We start from the raw sequence: 20,365 nt of genomic DNA, 5'->3' as shown, positions 1-20,365 counted from the left end.
CAATATATATACACAGTATATAATATATATTATACAATATTCATTTATTTTTTATATATATATATATATATTATACAATATTCATTTATTTTTTAAGAATTACATTTTTTTACATTTATTTATTTGTCCTTTTATTGTTATTGTTATTTGTTGTGTTTTAGGTGTGACAGCAAAAATTTTGAAAAAAAAAGAATGAAGATAAATTTTTCTTATGCAGTCACACCATAGGACACGTGCGTGTATTTGTCAACTATTCAGATAAAGAAATGTTTATTGCCCAACAGTTGAAAAAACAAAATATAAATATTATTACTTTTACATTTGTATTCGGCAGATCTTTTAATCCAAATCCAAAATTCAAGCTATACATTTTTTATCAGTATATGTGTTTCCTGGGGATCAAACCCATGACTTGTGTTGCTGACGCATTACTTTACCAATTGAGCTAAAGTAAAGTGAACACAGTAACAAGTTCAAGACAAGTAAAATAAATCAATAAAAAGTAATCTGATTATTTTTACTGTAATACTTGCATTGCATATAGTCAATTCAAATACTATTACTGTACTATTACTATTTCATCATTCAGTTGTTACAGCCATAGGTTTTTATTTAATAAAAACATTTGTCGCCATGTTATGCAATACATAACATGGTTTTTAGTTGTCAATAAACTTTGACCTTTTCAAAACCCTTTATTGGCATATTAATAACAAGCATGTCCCTCAGCTCAGCTATAGATGTATTCCTGTATGCATCAATACAGGTGAAGGAAGCCAAGGTGACTGAGGCTGAAATCAATACGGCGAGAGAGCACTACCGTCCGGCAGCGGCCCGAGCATCGCTTCTGTATTTTATCATGAACGACCTCAATAAAATCCACCCCATGTACCAGTTCTCTCTCAAGGTATCTCCTGACTATTGACCCTGAACCAGAGCCTCTTTTAAAAACCTGTTGTTTATTTCCCTGATCTCAATAATTTAGTTTGTACCACAGTTGTAGTTTATTGTGTTTTCTGTTTCCTGGCTCAATTGTGCTTTTATTGCGTTATGTTTTGTCCCATGTTAACCCAACCGTGCAGTGGTGGTGAGCTATGGCTTTTAATATAACAAGGCTTAAACATTCTGCAGAACTGCAATTACAAAAGGATTTCCCTCAGCTAAATGTACAGCGCCACGGCAAAATAGATGATATTTCGTGATCAGAGTTGAATGTAATTTTAATAGTTTCTTTGCTTAAAAATATTTGTTTTGTTTCGATTCCTGCTGCAACAACAGAATTCTGTTGAAAGCTCTTGATGTTAATGTCAAGAGCAGCTTTGCTTTCTAATAATGGAAAAAGATTAGGAACTACTTTCTCGTGCTTTCCTGTCATGGCGCTGATAAGATACAATCTACAGCTATCAAAAAATAATTGCCTTTTCCCTGTTGTACAAATGTATGCAGAAATCTTGATCTTCCCAGTTAGAAAAATGTCTCATTAGAAAATGAGGAAGAAAACACAACATTTTGCTCCAAGCAAAATTCTCAATCTCTCTGTTTTCCTCTCTCTCTTGCTTCTGTGTGCTTCTCACGTCCAGGCGTTCAACGTCGTGTTTCAAAATGCTGTACTAAAAGCCGCCCCAGATGAGACCTTGAAACAACGGGTCTTAAATCTGATTGACAACATCACATCCTCAGTGTTCCAGTACACCACCCGCGGGCTCTTTGAGTGTGACAAACTCACCTACACCGCCCAGCTTGCCTTCCAAGTGAGCCGTTATTTCATTATGTCTAACAGATGACAAGCAGTAGTCATAAAGACCGAAACATATGCCATGTCTCCGCTTGTTTCTCTTAAATGCACGTATTCATCTCCATTCAGGTATTGCTCATGAATAAAGAGATCAATCCAAGTGAGCTGGACTTCCTTCTAAGGTACCCGGTCCAACCTGGAGTGACCTCACCCGTGGACTTCCTGTCAAATCACTCCTGGGGTGGAATTAAAGTGAGTTATGAAATATATATTCCTTATTTTGAAGCACGTCGGGTCCTTAATTTCGTTATGTCGATGGCTTCCTTTCAAATATTTATATGTAATAAAAGCAAAATGTCATCGCAGGAACCAGGACCAGTCATATCTCTAAACTTGAGTCATTTTAAAGTGGCCGTCTGTTTTTTTAATTCTGATAATGGAGGCTTCATTGGCCACAGATTTTTAACAAAGCTCAACGCTCTGAAAAGCGAGGTGTGCTATGATTGGCCAGTTAACCAGTGGGTAGTGATTGGTCAAATACTGCAAGTGTGTGACGGAAATGTAACGCCTCTTACCATATTTTGGAACATCAGGTTCCTAAGCAATTGTACTGACAGGTACGCCCACCTTACTTGCGTATACATTTGGGCGGTCTTAGTCAACTCATACCACGAACTGACCTAGATTTGTGGGGGTGTGGTTACACGAGGCATTTCAGGCAGGTCTGGGTGAGCATTCGCTTTTAGATAGAATGCATCTTTTGCTCCGACACTGTAATTTTTGCAATTTTATGTGTCTAATACATACATTAGACACGCAACTTATAACACACCAAAGACAGAAAAACACGTGTTCACGCCATATGACCCCTTTAACGTCAGAGTTCGGACGCTGTCTTCCGAACCCGGGTGCGTACCCGCAAACTGCACCCGAGTCCCCTTAAAAAGGGAGGTCTGGGGTGCGGTTCATGTGAACTCCAGTACGCTTCACTGCTGATATGAACGCAATCGTACCAAATCACGGAAGTGAACCGCTATTAAGGACGTATTCATTGGTAAAAATGTGTGCTTGTGTGTGTGTGTGTTTCACTCACTTTTCTCACGAGCGTTACTGGCGCGCTCCAAGCAGAGAGCTGTAGCCTATAGGCTATCTCATTTCTGTTCATCTTCAGCGTAGTGATGGGAAGTTCGGATCATTTTACTGACTCGGACCTTTGAGTCTCGTTCAGCAAAATGAACGAATCTTTTTTCGAGTCATATCGTTCATTTCGTTCATTTTAGCAAAATATAATTAAAATGTTACATGTTACATTCCTAACACATCTACTACTTATGCAAACGTTGATCACATTACAAACAATACAAAACTATAATGCTATAAGAAACAGAAAAGATTAATTCATTGTTTACCTGAGTCTTTAGTCTATGATTAGCTCACCACACCTCTTATCTGACAAGTCCTCGGGTTTGACTCCTTCGTTCATCACGTGACAGCGTCGTAAGCTAAACCAATGCAGTCAGAGCCGGAAAGAGAATTGATTAGTTCACCTCTCGAGTCTTCGGGTTTGAATCATTCGTTCTTCTTGAATTCCAGTACAGGACCCATAGAATGTTGCGCAATGCGCATACGCGACTGAACGAATCACTCCCTAAGACGACTCGTTCTTCCCGAGTCACATTAAAGATTCGTTCAAAATGAACGAATCGTTCAAGAACGACCCATCACTACTTCAGCGTTCTTAAGAGCATTTGCAGTACATTCACAGACGAAAGTGCCGCTATGGACTGAAGCATTGGAAACAAAACTAACGGTTCAAAAACATATAAAAGTGACGCGAGCAAGTTATGCATTTTGCCGCCTTCTCCTGCGTCGTCCTTACAAGTGACAGGGTAAACAGCTGCATGCTCTTCACGCAAACGGCCCGCGGTTCGGAACCAAAAAATTATAATATGAACGCAGTCCAGCGGGGGTAGGGGGAGGGGGGAGCAATCGAACTAGGGTTCGGACCAGACAGTGAACTAAGGGCGTTTTCACACATAAGGGTTTGTTTCAGAACCTGGTGCGTTTTCTCTCTTGGTTCGATTCGTTTCGCGCTACGATCCGCCCCAAAACAATCACTCCGAGACCGCCTGAACAAGGTGGTTTCGGCCCGATTGCAAACGAACTCTGGAGCGGTTCGGTAGATGTGTGAAAGCCATCCGAACCAACGGACCAACGAACCAGACTGTATCACAATGTATGATGGGTAATTATGTAAAGTTGCGTGACGCAAAAGGGATTGTTTTGCTAATGGCTCCCTGTAACAATGTTCAAAGTAAGGAAGGAAGGAGGCGGGAACCGGCGAACGTTAAACCAAACTTTTAATAAAATATACAAACAACAAAACGAAAGTAAAGTGCTGACAGCTCCCTCACAGTCGACTGCCGGCCACACAAACACAATACAACATAACATAAAATCCAGGCCTGGTTCTTCTCCTCCTTTTATGCTTCCTGAGCTCCGCCGTGAGATACGCGAGACAACGCGCAGCTGACGCTCATTATCACTCGCGTTACCGGCCGGAAAATAAACAGATGCACTCTGACCAATCGAAGGAGAGTTTACTCGCACGTGACTTTTATTAGCAAAGTTTGGTCCGTTTGGAAATATTGCCTTGTGAATGAGAACCGAACTAAAATAAATTTCAATATTGTAGCGATTTAACCCCCGGTTTCGGAACAAAGCAGTCGATACACAGGTGTGAAAACGCACTAAATGTGAAACCGACCTTAGTTTCCCGAGCAACTAACTAAGATTTACCTTGTGCTGAGAAAACCCCTGCTGTTCTCCAGCACACCTAATTGTCAATGGTAAGAATGTGAACGCGCCTTATGTTATTTCAGCGAGAGGAAGTCCATAATGTGCTCATATGTGCCATTAGGATTTAGTGTTTCCCATAAGGAAGGCTTTTTGGGATTATGAGTCATCATCTCCCGCTGATTTCAGCACCTCCGGGTCGAGGTATGAAAGGGACCGGCATATGTCAAAGTGGTTTTCTTCAAAGAGAAAATAAATATAGCTTTGCGATAGGAATGCCTGGCTTCTGCTGCCAAAGCACTTTTGCAGGTCTAGTTTATGAAGAAACACATTCATGTTTACTCAGCAGTTTGTGGTATAAAGACACTTTACTTTGTAGTTAGATTTGATTAGTGCCTTGACGGTGCCGATGATGACTTTTTATTTATTACAGGCTCTCTGTAATATGGAGGAGTTTCGTAATCTTGACCGGGACATTGAAGGGTCGGTTAAACGCTGGAAGAAGTTTGTGGAGTCTGAGTGTCCAGAGAAGGAGAAGTTCCCTCAGGAATGGAAGAATAAAACAGCTCTTCAGAGGCTATGCATGATGAGAGCTTTACGTCCTGACAGAATGACATACGCTGTCAGGTCAGACGGCAATCTTGTAATCAGCTATAAATCACTGATGACAAGATTCTTTATCTATGTCATCACCTTTGTCTAATGTTTGAGCTTTAAAGTTGTGTTTTAAAGAAGTATGGGATATTGTAGTTAAAAGTGTGTTAAACCATGTCTGATAGACATGGCAAGTGAGAAGTCTGAGCCTTATGGTGTCAGATCCAAAAGTCAGTTAGCTTTGTTTACAGAGATTTTTTATTGAATTAAATTAAAAGAAGTTTCATTAAATATAGTTTTTCTTTTGTATTTGTGACGGACACAGTGCCCTCTTGGCATCGGGCATTGGTTTGTAGTTCTGTGTTTCTAATGTAGACTCTTTAGTGCATGATCTTTAGGTAATGCTAATATAAAAAGACAGCGTATGCTAATGTCTCAACCAATAATGCAGACTGTTCATTCATTATTTTATCTTTAACATAATTTTGACGTTTTTGTATATCCAAGCATTACATAATTATTTAAGTCTGTCATAATTATGAAATTTCTTAGAAATCTTGTCTTTTTTTCTATATAGAGATTTTGTGGAGGAGAAGCTGGGCAGTAAATATGTGATGGGACGTTCGGTGGATTTCGCCGTCTCTTTTGAAGAGTCTGCAGCCGCCACACCCATATTCTTCATCCTGTCTCCAGGGGTGGACCCCCTGAAGGAAGTGGAGAAACACGGTACCTATTACTTTAAAGAGGAAATTCCCTGCTACTAATTGAAATTCTATCTTGCGTAAAAACCATTTTATCTTTGAAAAGCTTTAGTAATTAACTGTGGTTTTAAAGCTAAGGTGTTATTTAGCTATTCTAAATCTCACTTTGTTATATTGCAAACTTACCCCCTAAATATTACAGGTAACTACACAGAAAACATTATATACTTGGTAAATTGATGTCTTAAAGTGATAGTTCACCAAAAAATAAAAATTCTGTCATCATTTACTCACCCTCTTCTTTCTTCCGCAGAACACAAAAGAAGATATTTTGAAGAAAGTTGGTAACGGAACAGCAGCAGCACCCATTCACTTCAAAGCAAGTGAATGGGTGCCAGTTAACAACATTCTTCAAAATATCTTTTTTGTGTGTTCTGCTAACGAAAGAAAGTCATACAGGTTTGAAATGACAAGCGGGTGAGTAAATGATGACAGAATTTTCATTTTCGGGTAAACTTTCCCTTTAAACTAATATTTTGGGTTGCCTGTCATACAATGTTTTGAGATGCTCTCTTTTCGTAAATGTTGGTATTTTTCCTTTTTTTCCACAAAGAGAGATTTAAAAGTTTGTGAATAGTGGCTGTCCATGCATCTCTGAATTTGAAGGATTAGATTCTATAAATCTTCGCCTTTGAGATCGACTAATCAAATAACACAACCAATTATGGAGAGCTGGACTGAGATAAAATCTCCACTTTGGGTGTGACCACACATAAAACACTTCAGATAACTTAAATTTCTGACTGTAATGGTCTATATACTTTGTGTCTTGCACTGCAGGAAGGAAACTGGGATATACATTCGACAACAAAAATTTCCACAACGTGTCACTGGGCCAGGGGCAGGAAGTGGTCGCAGAACAGGCTCTGGATTTGGCTGCGAAAGAGGGACACTGGGTCATTTTACAGGTAAAAGGAAGTTATACATCATTCACACCTAGAAGTGTCCAATATGCACATGTGCATTTGTATGGGGGGATGTTCAAAGGCACTTCTTGGTTGAAATGCACATTTTGACTGTTTGGTTGAATGTGCAAGCAATTTATTAAATAACATCGCAACTGCCAATGTTTTATCATTAATTGAAAGGGTTTCTTTTTATTTCTTTTTATTTTTTTAGTCACTCAATTAATTCTTGTTCCCACCCTTCTGAATTATGTTTCATTAATATGGGGTTATCACAAACTAAGGCTGTTTAGTTGTGCTATCTTACAATCAGTATATAGTAAATGTAAGTTAAAGTGTCGCCCAATGTAACCGAAATCGATGAATCGATGAAACAAACTAATTGGCGAAAGAATTGGCGATGAGGTCTTAAGGAAGTGGCACTTGTTTTTCCTCCGGGTTTCTACTTTGTTTTCTCACCTTTACTTAGAAAAGGTTAATGACGGGTTTGGTTTTTGCACATTTTGGATTAAAGGAATAGGTCACCCAAAAATGAAAGTTCTGCCATTTACGTACCCTCATTTGTTTTTCTTTTTACCGTTTCTGTTGTCTTCTTTAGACTTATATAGAATTGTATTATAATGTTGATGCATTTTCTTATCAATATAATGAACGTAAATGGTGACTACAGGCTGTGAAGCTTTTGTTTGACTAAAATATTTGTGCAATATTTGCTTTTATTATAACCCCTCAGGTTATATTAAATCATTTCAATTTAATTGTTGTGTGTTGTGCAAAACTGTAAACTTTTAAGGTAATTATTAGACACAATTATATTTTGTTTTTCATTATTTAAGCATTGCAGCATATCAGGATATCTATGGGTTTTATTTAACCCTCTGGGGTCTGAGTGTGTTTTGGGACCCTTCAGAAGCATGACATGCCTTTTATATTTGCTCATATCACTGTATTCAGCACAAAATTCTCCAAATTCGTCTCAAAGCTTAACTTTACAATGAAATTAAAACATTCATACAAAATTATAATACATCTTTAATAATGCATAGAATAAAGAGAGAAGACATCAATTTCCCAATTATGGACTTCACATTTTGCTGTTTTGTACCTTAGCAGGGGAAATTCTTGTATTCTGCATATTTATTTAAGTTGCAAGATTGAGCGCTTCACTCGTCTGCTCTTTCGGTCCTTTGCCTCTTACCCGTAACCCGCGAATTACGTCTTTGGGGGGGGGCACTGATAGATGAGCGAATGGTTGAAGGAGGGGAGACGAAAATGAGTGACTGAATGCGCCGCATGCGCAATATAACATTTCTGCGCATTAAATTTATAATACGCAAAAATTATATATTGATCAGTTTGACAGTCGCACTGGTGCGACCATTAAGAAAAACTTGTCGCACTGGCAGGAAAATTTGTCGCAAAATGAGACCATTTAGTCGCAGTCTAGCTTGTCAGAGCATTGGTTATGATTTTCGGACGGATCAGGCCTTAACTTAACATTCTTAACGAAAAAGTTGTCAATTGTTCTTTTCATCTTCTCTCATCATCCGCGGCTACATCCACTCTGTTTAACTGACGGGCCTATAGGCTCCTCCCCTCTCTGTCTGACTGCAGCACAGCATTTTCAAACGTACAGGAATATCTGGACCACGGCCAATCAGAGGGGGGTCCGCCCTTCACTATCTCTGATTGGTTTAGACCACGATATGGGCCTAATGTGTCTGTTGTTGAACCACAGGGAGACTTTCGCAGAGACTTTTTTTCCCTCGAACGGCTGGTCGCACCGGTGCGACCTCAGATTTTTTTTAGTCGCACCATTGAGAAATTAGGTCGCATGTGCGACCAAATTGGTCGCACTCTAGAGCCCTGTTGATAATAGTTAGTAAGGTAGTTGTTAGGTTTAGGTATTGGGTAGGATTAGGGATGTAGAATATGGTCTGCAGAATATGTGCTTTATAAGTGCTTATAGACAGCAATATGGCTAATAATAGGTATGCTAATAAGCAACTAGTTAAATAGTGAGAATTGGTCCTTATACTAAGTGTTACCTTAAATACATAGGCTTGACGTCAATTATGTCAAGGTCATTGGCTCTGTTTGCCTGCGCCCTATCTGTGTCCTTTATTTCATTGTATGGAAAGTAGCAGCATGTCATCCTGACAGCATTTGCTTTTGTATCCGAAGCATAAAAGTCGCATGGGTTTGGTATGTGCAAATCCAGACAAATATTCATTTTAGGTGAACTGTGTGTACTTTTGGATTTTTCACGCGATGCGTAGTAGTTCATTACGATGCTTCTTCTATTGTTCTCACTCATCTCTAACATGTCTGTCTAAGGCTGGAATACACTACAAGACTTTTAAAATCTGAACAGATTTGTAAGAAACTAGACATTATCACTGAGACTTGTAGATTTTTGAACGTTTGCAAAAACAATACGTGATAAATCTGCAGACTGGTGCAGACTTTCTGTAACAACCCTTGACGAAAATCTGGGCAAAGTTGTAAGCAAAAGTCTTGTAGTGTATTCCAGCCATGAGCTGAAAACAGAAGGATTTCATCTATGAACAAATTACTCCGAAAAGAAAAAGCGTTTTTAATGACCGTCAGGAAGAAAATGCGGTTGTGTCAGATCCTCTCTGTTGAATTTGCCGTAAAATTGAAATGTTGCTTAATGAAGCTTGATTAATTAGTGTTTTGTATCTGAGATCCTGAGGATGAAAATAATGATACAGACTTCTTATCATCTTAATTAATATTGAAAATTGCAAGAAGAACGTGAGGATGCCCTCAGACCTGCCATGACATCAAAACACGAGACGTTTCACTTGCTGTTAGTTACACATTGCGCCTGTTGTTATGATGGATGTTACGCAACCACACACACAAGGATTGCTCCTTTTTTTAGATGCCTTCTTTGTGTGTTTACATTTCCTTGGTTGTGCTAATTATATTTAGTATATGTGCTATTTTTGAGTTATTGCATGCACATTGGAATCACAATATGGTCAGTGTGATCCATGGAAAGAAGCTATTGTTAGACATCAGTCTTCTTGGCTAATGAGCAGAATTCTGCCATTCTAAATTAACCAACGTCACACGATTACTTGCCTGAAATTGTTCAAGTAAATTGCACTTTCCTCATAATAAGGCATTTTGCTGGCTACTTGGATTTTCTAGTGTCCAGGTTAATTGGATGTATAAGATGCTAGTGGAGATTTAATTATTAATGACTGAGCCCTAAGGTTGTATACAGTAGTTGTAGCTTTTTCTGATGAGAGGTCACATGGAAAGGTCCAGATCTTTAAACCATGTGCTTGTCATTTTTCTGTTGTTATTTATTATATATCTCATAAAGCCCTCCCAACAAATGCATTAACGTTGTGACAACGTTCCATTTTTCCTCTGGCAGCGTTGAAATGTGAGGTGCTAGAAGGCTGTAGCAATGTTGTTCTGCAACATTCAGTAGCTGTCAGACGACATTCAGAACACTTTCATTAATCCTTGATTCCTTGATGGCATGAAGTGAAAGTCTGAAGTAAAACACGTCCCCCTCATTACCATGTGGACACAGAAATGTAGAAATAATTCATTTTAAAGTAAATAAATGTGGGAATATATAAATGTGGAAAAGAATAAGTGGTCACATAAATGCATGAGTAAATACATACATGCAAAGTGTAAATAAATAAATATATAAATAAATACAAAAATGTGGGAAAAATACAATTATATATAAATGAAGAAATAAACGCACAAATACTCATTTATTTTTGTATTTTTACATTTTTATGTGAACATATTTATTTATGATTGTATTTTTACATTTCTTTCCTGTTTTTATTTTGTATTTATTTATTTAAAATTTTTGCAGAATTGGGATTCCATAGGGGCAAGTCACACAAATATAAATAAAGAAACCCTAAAACTCCTGTTTTTATTATGTCATGATTAGCTTGTTAAATTGTATTAATTCATTATTTTTACCTATTAAGAAGACAGAAATTCTATAAGAACAATATTCTTTCGATGAATCAGAGCGAACTTTCCTCCGACCTCCAGCCCAACTGTTGGCTGAAATTCAAAAGGCTGATATTCACGCTTCTCTACAGTGATGGTTAAATGTTCTTTGCTGGTTGTCCATACAGCATACACACAACCTAAACAATGGCACTGAATGCAGGTTTTAAAAGGTAACATTGTGACAACTTCACCACACAACGTAAAAACATCAACCTTTTGATCACGTTGTTACAACGTGTTTAAAAGGTTGGCTACATTGTGACAACGTAGTGTGTTTGCTGGGTTATTGGTCACTGGCTGCAGTATTTTACGTTTTCATTTTCACAAATCGACCTCATCAAGGATACATTTCGCCTTGACGCTCCAATATGTCACGCTTGTGATTTTGGGAGATGACATTCCAAATAGCGATTCAACTGCATCACTGTGCTTTGACTGCGTTTGGTTTATCACCATAGCCATATGTTTGGTGTGAGAGTGCGAATGCTTGTTGTTTGTTTGTTTTTCTTTCATAAACGTGGGAAATGGATCCATCAGCTTTGACAATCCTATCACACTTCAGTGCTTGCGGTTTGATGTGTTTTGCCAAGAGGAACTGTGTTAATCCACCCAAATACTACCTTCATGTCTCCCACAGGCAGATGCTGAATATATTGATCTCTGCAGCCTTTAGTATGCCCTCTAATGTCCCTGGCTCTTCTACAGTCTTATACCCAGTGGGTCTTGTTTTTATGAATCATCGTTGGTATGCACATCATTCCAAACACGCCTTTCTTTGTTTTTTACTTTGAAGTCAAACCTTACAAAGCAGCAGAACGGCTTCAAAATCACTTTGAAAACTCTGGAGGACAACCTTCTCTCACGCTTGTCCTCTGCTTCGGGAAACTTCCTCGGAGACATAGAGTTGGTGGAGAACTTGGAGACGACCAAACGAACAGCGGCAGATATTGAAGATAAGGTGCGGTATATCATTATTAGCACCTTGGACGTTATCTGTTTGCGGTGCTTCCCAAACTGTGAGCCTTGAAGCTGTGGCCTAGGCAGAATCAAAATGTGAAAATGTTGAATAAAATATATAGTTATGAATTTTATTACAATAGATTTGTGAACAATGTAGCTGTTGTAATTCTTTATATTTCATTAACCAATAAAAAAAGAGAAATAATAATGCAAAGTTTGGTGGCCTTACCCCTCTGATGTTTGGGAAGCTCTGATCTCTTGTATATTCACAAATGTAAATCTAATGTTAATTTATTGTATTATGTTGTGCTAACTACTGACTTTCAATGCACGAATTGAGGCGTATGTAATGTGTGCTAAAAGTGGTCTATTACAAAGCGCAGATGGGTAGTTATAATAATACAAATAATGGTGTGGCAGCAAAAATTTTGAAAACAAAATGTTAATAATATACTATTTTATATTATTGAGTATTTATGATAAAAAACAGGAAAAAGCAAATGTTATAAAACACACTTGTTTATAGATATGGTAACATTCATAACATATAACAAATAACATATTAATGCTAAAAACGAATTCAATTTGATTTCATGGGGACAATATATATACACAGTATATATATATATATATATATATATTATACAATATTCATTTATTTTTTAAGAATTACATTTTTTTACATTTATTTATTTGTCCTTTTATTATATATATATATATATATTATACAATATTCATTTATTTTTTAAGAATTACATTTTTTTACATTTATTTATTTGTCCTTTTATTGTTATTGTTATTTGTTGTGTTTTAGAAAATTTTGAAAAAAAAAGAATGAAGATAAATTTTTCTTATGCAGTCACACCATAGGACACGTGCGTGTATTTGTCAACTATTCAGATAAAGAAATGTTTATTGCCCAACAGTTGAAAAAACAAAATATAAATATTATTACTTTTACATTTGTATTCGGCAGATCTTTTAATCCAAATCCAAAATTCAAGCTATACATTTTTTATCAGTATATGTGTTTCCTGGGGATCAAACCCATGACTTGTGTTGCTGACGCATTACTTTACCAATTGAGCTAAAGTAAAGTGAACACAGTAACAAGTTCAAGACAAGTAAAATAAATCAATAAAAAGTAATCTGATTATTTTTACTGTAATACTTGCATTGCATATAGTCAATTCAAATACTATTACTGTACTATTACTATTTCATCATTCAGTTGTTACAGCCATAGGTTTTTATTTAATAAAAACATTTGTCGCCATGTTATGCAATACATAACATGGTTTTTAGTTGTCAATAAACTTTGACCTTTTCAAAACCCTTTATTGGCATATTAATAACAAGCATGTCCCTCAGCTCAGCTATAGATGTATTCCTGTATGCATCAATACAGGTGAAGGAAGCCAAGGTGACTGAGGCTGAAATCAATACGGCGAGAGAGCACTACCGTCCGGCAGCGGCCCGAGCATCGCTTCTGTATTTTATCATGAACGACCTCAATAAAATCCACCCCATGTACCAGTTCTCTCTCAAGGTATCTCCTGACTATTGACCCTGAACCAGAGCCTCTTTTAAAAACCTGTTGTTTATTTCCCTGATCTCAATAATTTAGTTTGTACCACAGTTGTAGTTTATTGTGTTTTCTGTTTCCTGGCTCAATTGTGCTTTTATTGCGTTATGTTTTGTCCCATGTTAACCCAACCGTGCAGTGGTGGTGAGCTATGGCTTTTAATATAACAAGGCTTAAACATTCTGCAGAACTGCAATTACAAAAGGATTTCCCTCAGCTAAATGTACAGCGCCACGGCAAAATAGATGATATTTCGTGATCAGAGTTGAATGTAATTTTAATAGTTTCTTTGCTTAAAAATATTTGTTTTGTTTCGATTCCTGCTGCAACAACAGAATTCTGTTGAAAGCTCTTGATGTTAATGTCAAGAGCAGCTTTGCTTTCTAATAATGGAAAAAGATTAGGAACTACTTTCTCGTGCTTTCCTGTCATGGCGCTGATAAGATACAATCTACAGCTATCAAAAAATAATTGCCTTTTCCCTGTTGTACAAATGTATGCAGAAATCTTGATCTTCCCAGTTAGAAAAATGTCTCATTAGAAAATGAGGAAGAAAACACAACATTTTGCTCCAAGCAAAATTCTCAATCTCTCTGTTTTCCTCTCTCTCTTGCTTCTGTGTGCTTCTCACGTCCAGGCGTTCAACGTCGTGTTTCAAAATGCTGTACTAAAAGCCGCCCCAGATGAGACCTTGAAACAACGGGTCTTAAATCTGATTGACAACATCACATCCTCAGTGTTCCAGTACACCACCCGCGGGCTCTTTGAGTGTGACAAACTCACCTACACCGCCCAGCTTGCCTTCCAAGTGAGCCGTTATTTCATTATGTCTAACAGATGACAAGCAGTAGTCATAAAGACCGAAACATATGCCATGTCTCCGCTTGTTTCTCTTAAATGCACGTATTCATCTCCATTCAGGTATTGCTCATGAATAAAGAGATCAATCCAAGTGAGCTGGACTTCCTTCTAAGGTACCCGGTCCAACCTGGAGTGACCTCACCCGTGGACTTCCTGTCAAATCACTCCTGGGGTGGAATTAAAGTGAGTTATGAAATATATATTCCTTATTTTGAAGCACGTCGGGTCCTTAATTTCGTTATGTCGATGGCTTCCTTTCAAATATTTATATGTAATAAAAGCAAAATGTCATCGCAGGAACCAGGACCAGTCATATCTCTAAACTTGAGTCATTTTAAAGTGGCCGTCTGTTTTTTTAATTCTGATAATGGAGGCTTCATTGGCCACAGATTTTTAACAAAGCTCAACGCTCTGAAAAGCGAGGTGTGCTATGATTGGCCAGTTAACCAGTGGGTAGTGATTGGTCAAATACTGCAAGTGTGTGACGGAAATGTAACGCCTCTTACCATATTTTGGAACATCAGGTTCCTAAGCAATTGTACTGACAGGTACGCCCACCTTACTTGCGTATACATTTGGGCGGTCTTAGTCAACTCATACCACGAACTGACCTAGATTTGTGGGGGTGTGGTTACACGAGGCATTTCAGGCAGGTCTGGGTGAGCATTCGCTTTTAGATAGAATGCATCTTTTGCTCCGACACTGTAATTTTTGCAATTTTATGTGTCTAATACATACATTAGACACGCAACTTATAACACACCAAAGACAGAAAAACACGTGTTCACGCCATATGACCCCTTTAACGTCAGAGTTCGGACGCTGTCTTCCGAACCCGGGTGCGTACCCGCAAACTGCACCCGAGTCCCCTTAAAAAGGGAGGTCTGGGGTGCGGTTCATGTGAACTCCAGTACGCTTCACTGCTGATATGAACGCAATCGTACCAAATCACGGAAGTGAACCGCTATTAAGGACGTATTCATTGGTAAAAATGTGTGCTTGTGTGTGTGTGTGTTTCACTCACTTTTCTCACGAGCGTTACTGGCGCGCTCCAAGCAGAGAGCTGTAGCCTATAGGCTATCTCATTTCTGTTCATCTTCAGCGTAGTGATGGGAAGTTCGGATCATTTTACTGACTCGGACCTTTGAGTCTCGTTCAGCAAAATGAACGAATCTTTTTTCGAGTCATATCGTTCATTTCGTTCATTTTAGCAAAATATAATTAAAATGTTACATGTTACATTCCTAACACATCTACTACTTATGCAAACGTTGATCACATTACAAACAATACAAAACTATAATGCTATAAGAAACAGAAAAGATTAATTCATTGTTTACCTGAGTCTTTAGTCTATGATTAGCTCACCACACCTCTTATCTGACAAGTCCTCGGGTTTGACTCCTTCGTTCATCACGTGACAGCGTCGTAAGCTAAACCAATGCAGTCAGAGCCGGAAAGAGAATTGATTAGTTCACCTCTCGAGTCTTCGGGTTTGAATCATTCGTTCTTCTTGAATTCCAGTACAGGACCCATAGAATGTTGCGCAATGCGCATACGCGACTGAACGAATCACTCCCTAAGACGACTCGTTCTTCCCGAGTCACATTAAAGATTCGTTCAAAATGAACGAATCGTTCAAGAACGACCCATCACTACTTCAGCGTTCTTAAGAGCATTTGCAGTACATTCACAGACGAAAGTGCCGCTATGGACTGAAGCATTGGAAACAAAACTAACGGTTCAAAAACATATAAAAGTGACGCGAGCAAGTTATGCATTTTGCCGCCTTCTCCTGCGTCGTCCTTACAAGTGACAGGGTAAACAGCTGCATGCTCTTCACGCAAACGGCCCGCGGTTCGGAACCAAAAAATTATAATATGAACGCAGTCCAGCGGGGGTAGGGGGAGGGGGGAGCAATCGAACTAGGGTTCGGACCAGACAGTGAACTAAGGGCGTTTTCACACATAAGGGTTTGTTTCAGAACCTGGTGCGTTTTCTCTCTTGGTTCGATTCGTTTCGCGCTACGATCCGCCCCAAAACAATCACTCCGAGACCGCCTGAACAAGGTGGTTTCGGCCCGATTGCAAACGAACTCTGGAGCGGTTCGGTAGATGTGTGAAAGCCATCCGACCCAACGGACCAACGAACCAGACTGTATCACAATGTATGATGGGTAATTATGTAAAGTTGCGTGACGCAAAAGGGATTGTTTTGCTAATGGCTCCCTGTAACAATGTTCAAAGTAAGGAAGGAAGGAGGCGGGAACCGGCGAACGTTAAACCAAACTTTTAATAAAATATACAAACAACAAAACGAAAGTAAAGTGCTGACAGCTCCCTCACAGTCGACTGCCGGCCACACAAACACAATACAACATAACATAAAATCCAGGCCTGGTTCTTCTCCTCCTTTTATGCTTCCTGAGCTCCGCCGTGAGATACGCGAGACAACGCGCAGCTGACGCTCATTATCACTCGCGTTACCGGCCGGAAAATAAACAGATGCACTCTGACCAATCGAAGGAGAGTTTACTCGCACGTGACTTTTATTAGCAAAGTTTGGTCCGTTTGGAAATATTGCCTTGTGAATGCGAACCGAACTAAAATAAATTTCAATATTGTAGCGATTTAACCCCCGGTTTCGGAACAAAGCAGTCGATACACAGGTGTGAAAACGCACTAAATGTGAAACCGACCTTAGTTTCCCGAGCAACTAACTAAGATTTACCTTGTGCTGAGAAAACCCCTGCTGTTCTCCAGCACACCTAATTGTCAATGGTAAGAATGTGAACGCGCCTTATGTTATTTCAGCGAGAGGAAGTCCATAATGTGCTCATATGTGCCATTAGGATTTAGTGTTTCCCATAAGGAAGGCTTTTTGGGATTATGAGTCATCATCTCCCGCTGATTTCAGCACCTCCGGGTCGAGGTATGAAAGGGACCGGCATATGTCAAAGTGGTTTTCTTCAAAGAGAAAATAAATATAGCTTTGCGATAGGAATGCCTGGCTTCTGCTGCCAAAGCACTTTTGCAGGTCTAGTTTATGAAGAAACACATTCATGTTTACTCAGCAGTTTGTGGTATAAAGACACTTTACTTTGTAGTTAGATTTGATTAGTGCCTTGACGGTGCCGATGATGACTTTTTATTTATTGCAGGCTCTCTGTAATATGGAGGAGTTTCGTAATCTTGACCGGGACATTGAAGGGTCGGTTAAACGCTGGAAGAAGTTTGTGGAGTCTGAGTGTCCAGAGAAGGAGAAGTTCCCTCAGGAATGGAAGAATAAAACAGCTCTTCAGAGGCTATGCATGATGAGAGCTTTACGTCCTGACAGAATGACATACGCTGTCAGGTCAGACGGCAATCTTGTAATCAGCTATAAATCACTGATGACAAGATTCTTTATCTATGTCATCACCTTTGTCTAATGTTTGAGCTTTAAAGTTGTGTTTTAAAGAAGTATGGGATATTGTAGTTAAAAGTGTGTTAAACCATGTCTGATAGACATGGCAAGTGAGAAGTCTGAGCCTTATGGTGTCAGATCCAAAAGTCAGTTAGCTTTGTTTACAGAGATTTTTTATTGAATTAAATTAAAAGAAGTTTCATTAAATATAGTTTTTCTTTTGTATTTGTGACGGACACAGTGCCCTCTTGGCATCGGGCATTGGTTTGTAGTTCTGTGTTTCTAATGTAGACTCTTTAGTGCATGATCTTTAGGTAATGCTAATATAAAAAGACAGCGTATGCTAATGTCTCAACCAATAATGCAGACTGTTCATTCATTATTTTATCTTTAACATAATTTTGACGTTTTTGTATATCCAAGCATTACATAATTATTTAAGTCTGTCATAATTATGAAATTTCTTAGAAATCTTGTCTTTTTTTCTATATAGAGATTTTGTGGAGGAGAAGCTGGGCAGTAAATATGTGATGGGACGTTCGGTGGATTTCGCCGTCTCTTTTGAAGAGTCTGCAGCCGCCACACCCATATTCTTCATCCTGTCTCCAGGGGTGGACCCCCTGAAGGAAGTGGAGAAACACGGTACCTATTACTTTAAAGAGGAAATTCCCTGCTACTAATTGAAATTCTATCTTGCGTAAAAACCATTTTATCTTTGAAAAGCTTTAGTAATTAACTGTGGTTTNTAAAGCTAAGGTGTTATTTAGCTATTCTAAATCTCACTTTGTTATATTGCAAACTTACCCCCTAAATATTACAGGTAACTACACAGAAAACATTATATACTTGGTAAATTGATGTCTTAAAGTGATAGTTCACCAAAAAATAAAAATTCTGTCATCATTTACTCACCCTCTTCTTTCTTCCGCAGAACACAAAAGAAGATATTTTGAAGAAAGTTGGTAACGGAACAGCAGCAGCACCCATTCACTTCAAAGCAAGTGAATGGGTGCCAGTTAACAACATTCTTCAAAATATCTTTTTTGTGTGTTCTGCTAACGAAAGAAAGTCATACAGGTTTGAAATGACAAGCGGGTGAGTAAATGATGACAGAATTTTCATTTTCGGGTAAACTTTCCCTTTAAACTAATATTTTGGGTTGCCTGTCATACAATGTTTTGAGATGCTCTCTTTTCGTAAATGTTGGTATTTTTCCTTTTTTTCCACAAAGAGAGATTTAAAAGTTTGTGAATAGTGGCTGTCCATGCATCTCTGAATTTGAAGGATTAGATTCTATAAATCTTCGCCTTTGAGATCGACTAATCAAATAACACAACCAATTATGGAGAGCTGGACTGAGATAAAATCTCCACTTTGGGTGTGACCACACATAAAACACTTCAGATAACTTAATTTCTGACTGTAATGGTCTATATACTTTGTGTCTTGCACTGCAGGAAGGAAACTGGGATATACATTCGACAACAAAAATTTCCACAACGTGTCACTGGGCCAGGGGCAGGAAGTGGTCGCAGAACAGGCTCTGGATTTGGCTGCGAAAGAGGGACACTGGGTCATTTTACAGGTAAAAGGAAGTTATACATCATTCACACCTAGAAGTGTCCAATATGCACATGTGCATTTGTATGGGGGGATGTTCAAAGGCACTTCTTGGTTGAAATGCACATTTTGACTGTTTGGTTGAATGTGCAAGCAATTTATTAAATAACATCGCAACTGCCAATGTTTTATCATTAATTGAAAGGGTTTCTTTTTATTTATTTTTATTTTTTTAGTCACTCAATTAATTCTTGTTCCCACCCTTCTGAATTATGTTTCATTAATATGGGGTTATCACAAACTAAGGCTGTTTAGTTGTGCTATCTTACAATCAGTATATAGTAAATGTAAGTTAAAGTGTCGCCCAATGTAACCGAAATCGATGAATCGATGAAACAAACTAATTGGCGAAAGAATTGGCGATGAGGTCTTAAAATGTATGGAAAGAGTTCTAAAAGTGTCTTAAAAAGTATTAAATTTAGTTCCATGATTCCTGTATATACCCTGTATTTATTTTTAAATTAAGATTTTCATTTTTCGCTTTTTTAAATGTATTTATTTGATTTATTTATTCATACTAATATTTATGTTAAATAAAAATGTATTATGTTGTTGTGGTTTTGAAAGTGGTAATAAGAATTTGCACTGGTGCGTAAAACCTTATGCCTAAAACTACAGTACCTAAAAATCACGCATCACCAATACAAAAAAACATGCTTGAAGCAGTCGCCTGAAACTCATTAAATCTGTTTTATTAAGCATTTAATAATGTGAACCCTCTAATGCCTAAATGCCTAAACCTATTTAATGAGTTTAGCACGCCTACTGTAGGTAAAGAATGTTGCTTGTACATTTAGCATTTAACTGGCAAAGTAAATGTCTGGATTGCGTTCGCCTCGCAACTCTTCCTCGCTGGTGATTAATGACCTGTTGTTCTCTGCTGGGAACGAGAGGGAAAGAAAAATGCCCCCACACCCAGCCAGTCCACTGGCCCACCGCAGGGGAGACAGCCACACTTCACTAATGAGTCCATTAGACTGCTTCCATTTCATCCAAATGTCATTCTTAAGGCAGTGTGTTCTCCGACCGCAGCTGTTCATTACACATATTAATCTGGGCATCTTCCAGTACCTACCCAAATGTATAAATTGGCCATAGATGTGGTTTGATTAAAAATAAA

At 38.3% G+C, this 20,365-nt stretch overlaps 1 protein-coding gene across 1 annotated transcript in view; it reads left to right on the top strand.

Annotated features, from left to right (window-relative positions):
- dnah9 (dynein, axonemal, heavy chain 9) overlaps nucleotides 1–20,365 on the top strand; it is a 164,339-nt gene that overhangs the window by 122,093 nt on the left and 21,881 nt on the right. The window contains exons 57-62 of the mRNA XM_057359459.1: nucleotides 767–907; nucleotides 1,581–1,751; nucleotides 1,865–1,987; nucleotides 4,965–5,158; nucleotides 5,703–5,851; nucleotides 6,667–6,794. Coding sequence (XP_057215442.1) covers nucleotides 767–907; nucleotides 1,581–1,751; nucleotides 1,865–1,987; nucleotides 4,965–5,158; nucleotides 5,703–5,851; nucleotides 6,667–6,794 — 906 coding nt within the window. The remainder of the gene's footprint in view (nucleotides 1–766; nucleotides 908–1,580; nucleotides 1,752–1,864; nucleotides 1,988–4,964; nucleotides 5,159–5,702; nucleotides 5,852–6,666; nucleotides 6,795–20,365) is intronic.

The sequence above is a fragment of the Triplophysa rosa genome, linkage group LG18 (assembly GCF_024868665.1).
Source record: "Triplophysa rosa linkage group LG18, Trosa_1v2, whole genome shotgun sequence".
Taxonomy (NCBI): Eukaryota; Metazoa; Chordata; class Actinopteri; order Cypriniformes; family Nemacheilidae; genus Triplophysa; species Triplophysa rosa.
Note: the sequence above shows the minus strand (reverse complement) of the source record. Positions and strands in the feature narration are given on the sequence as shown.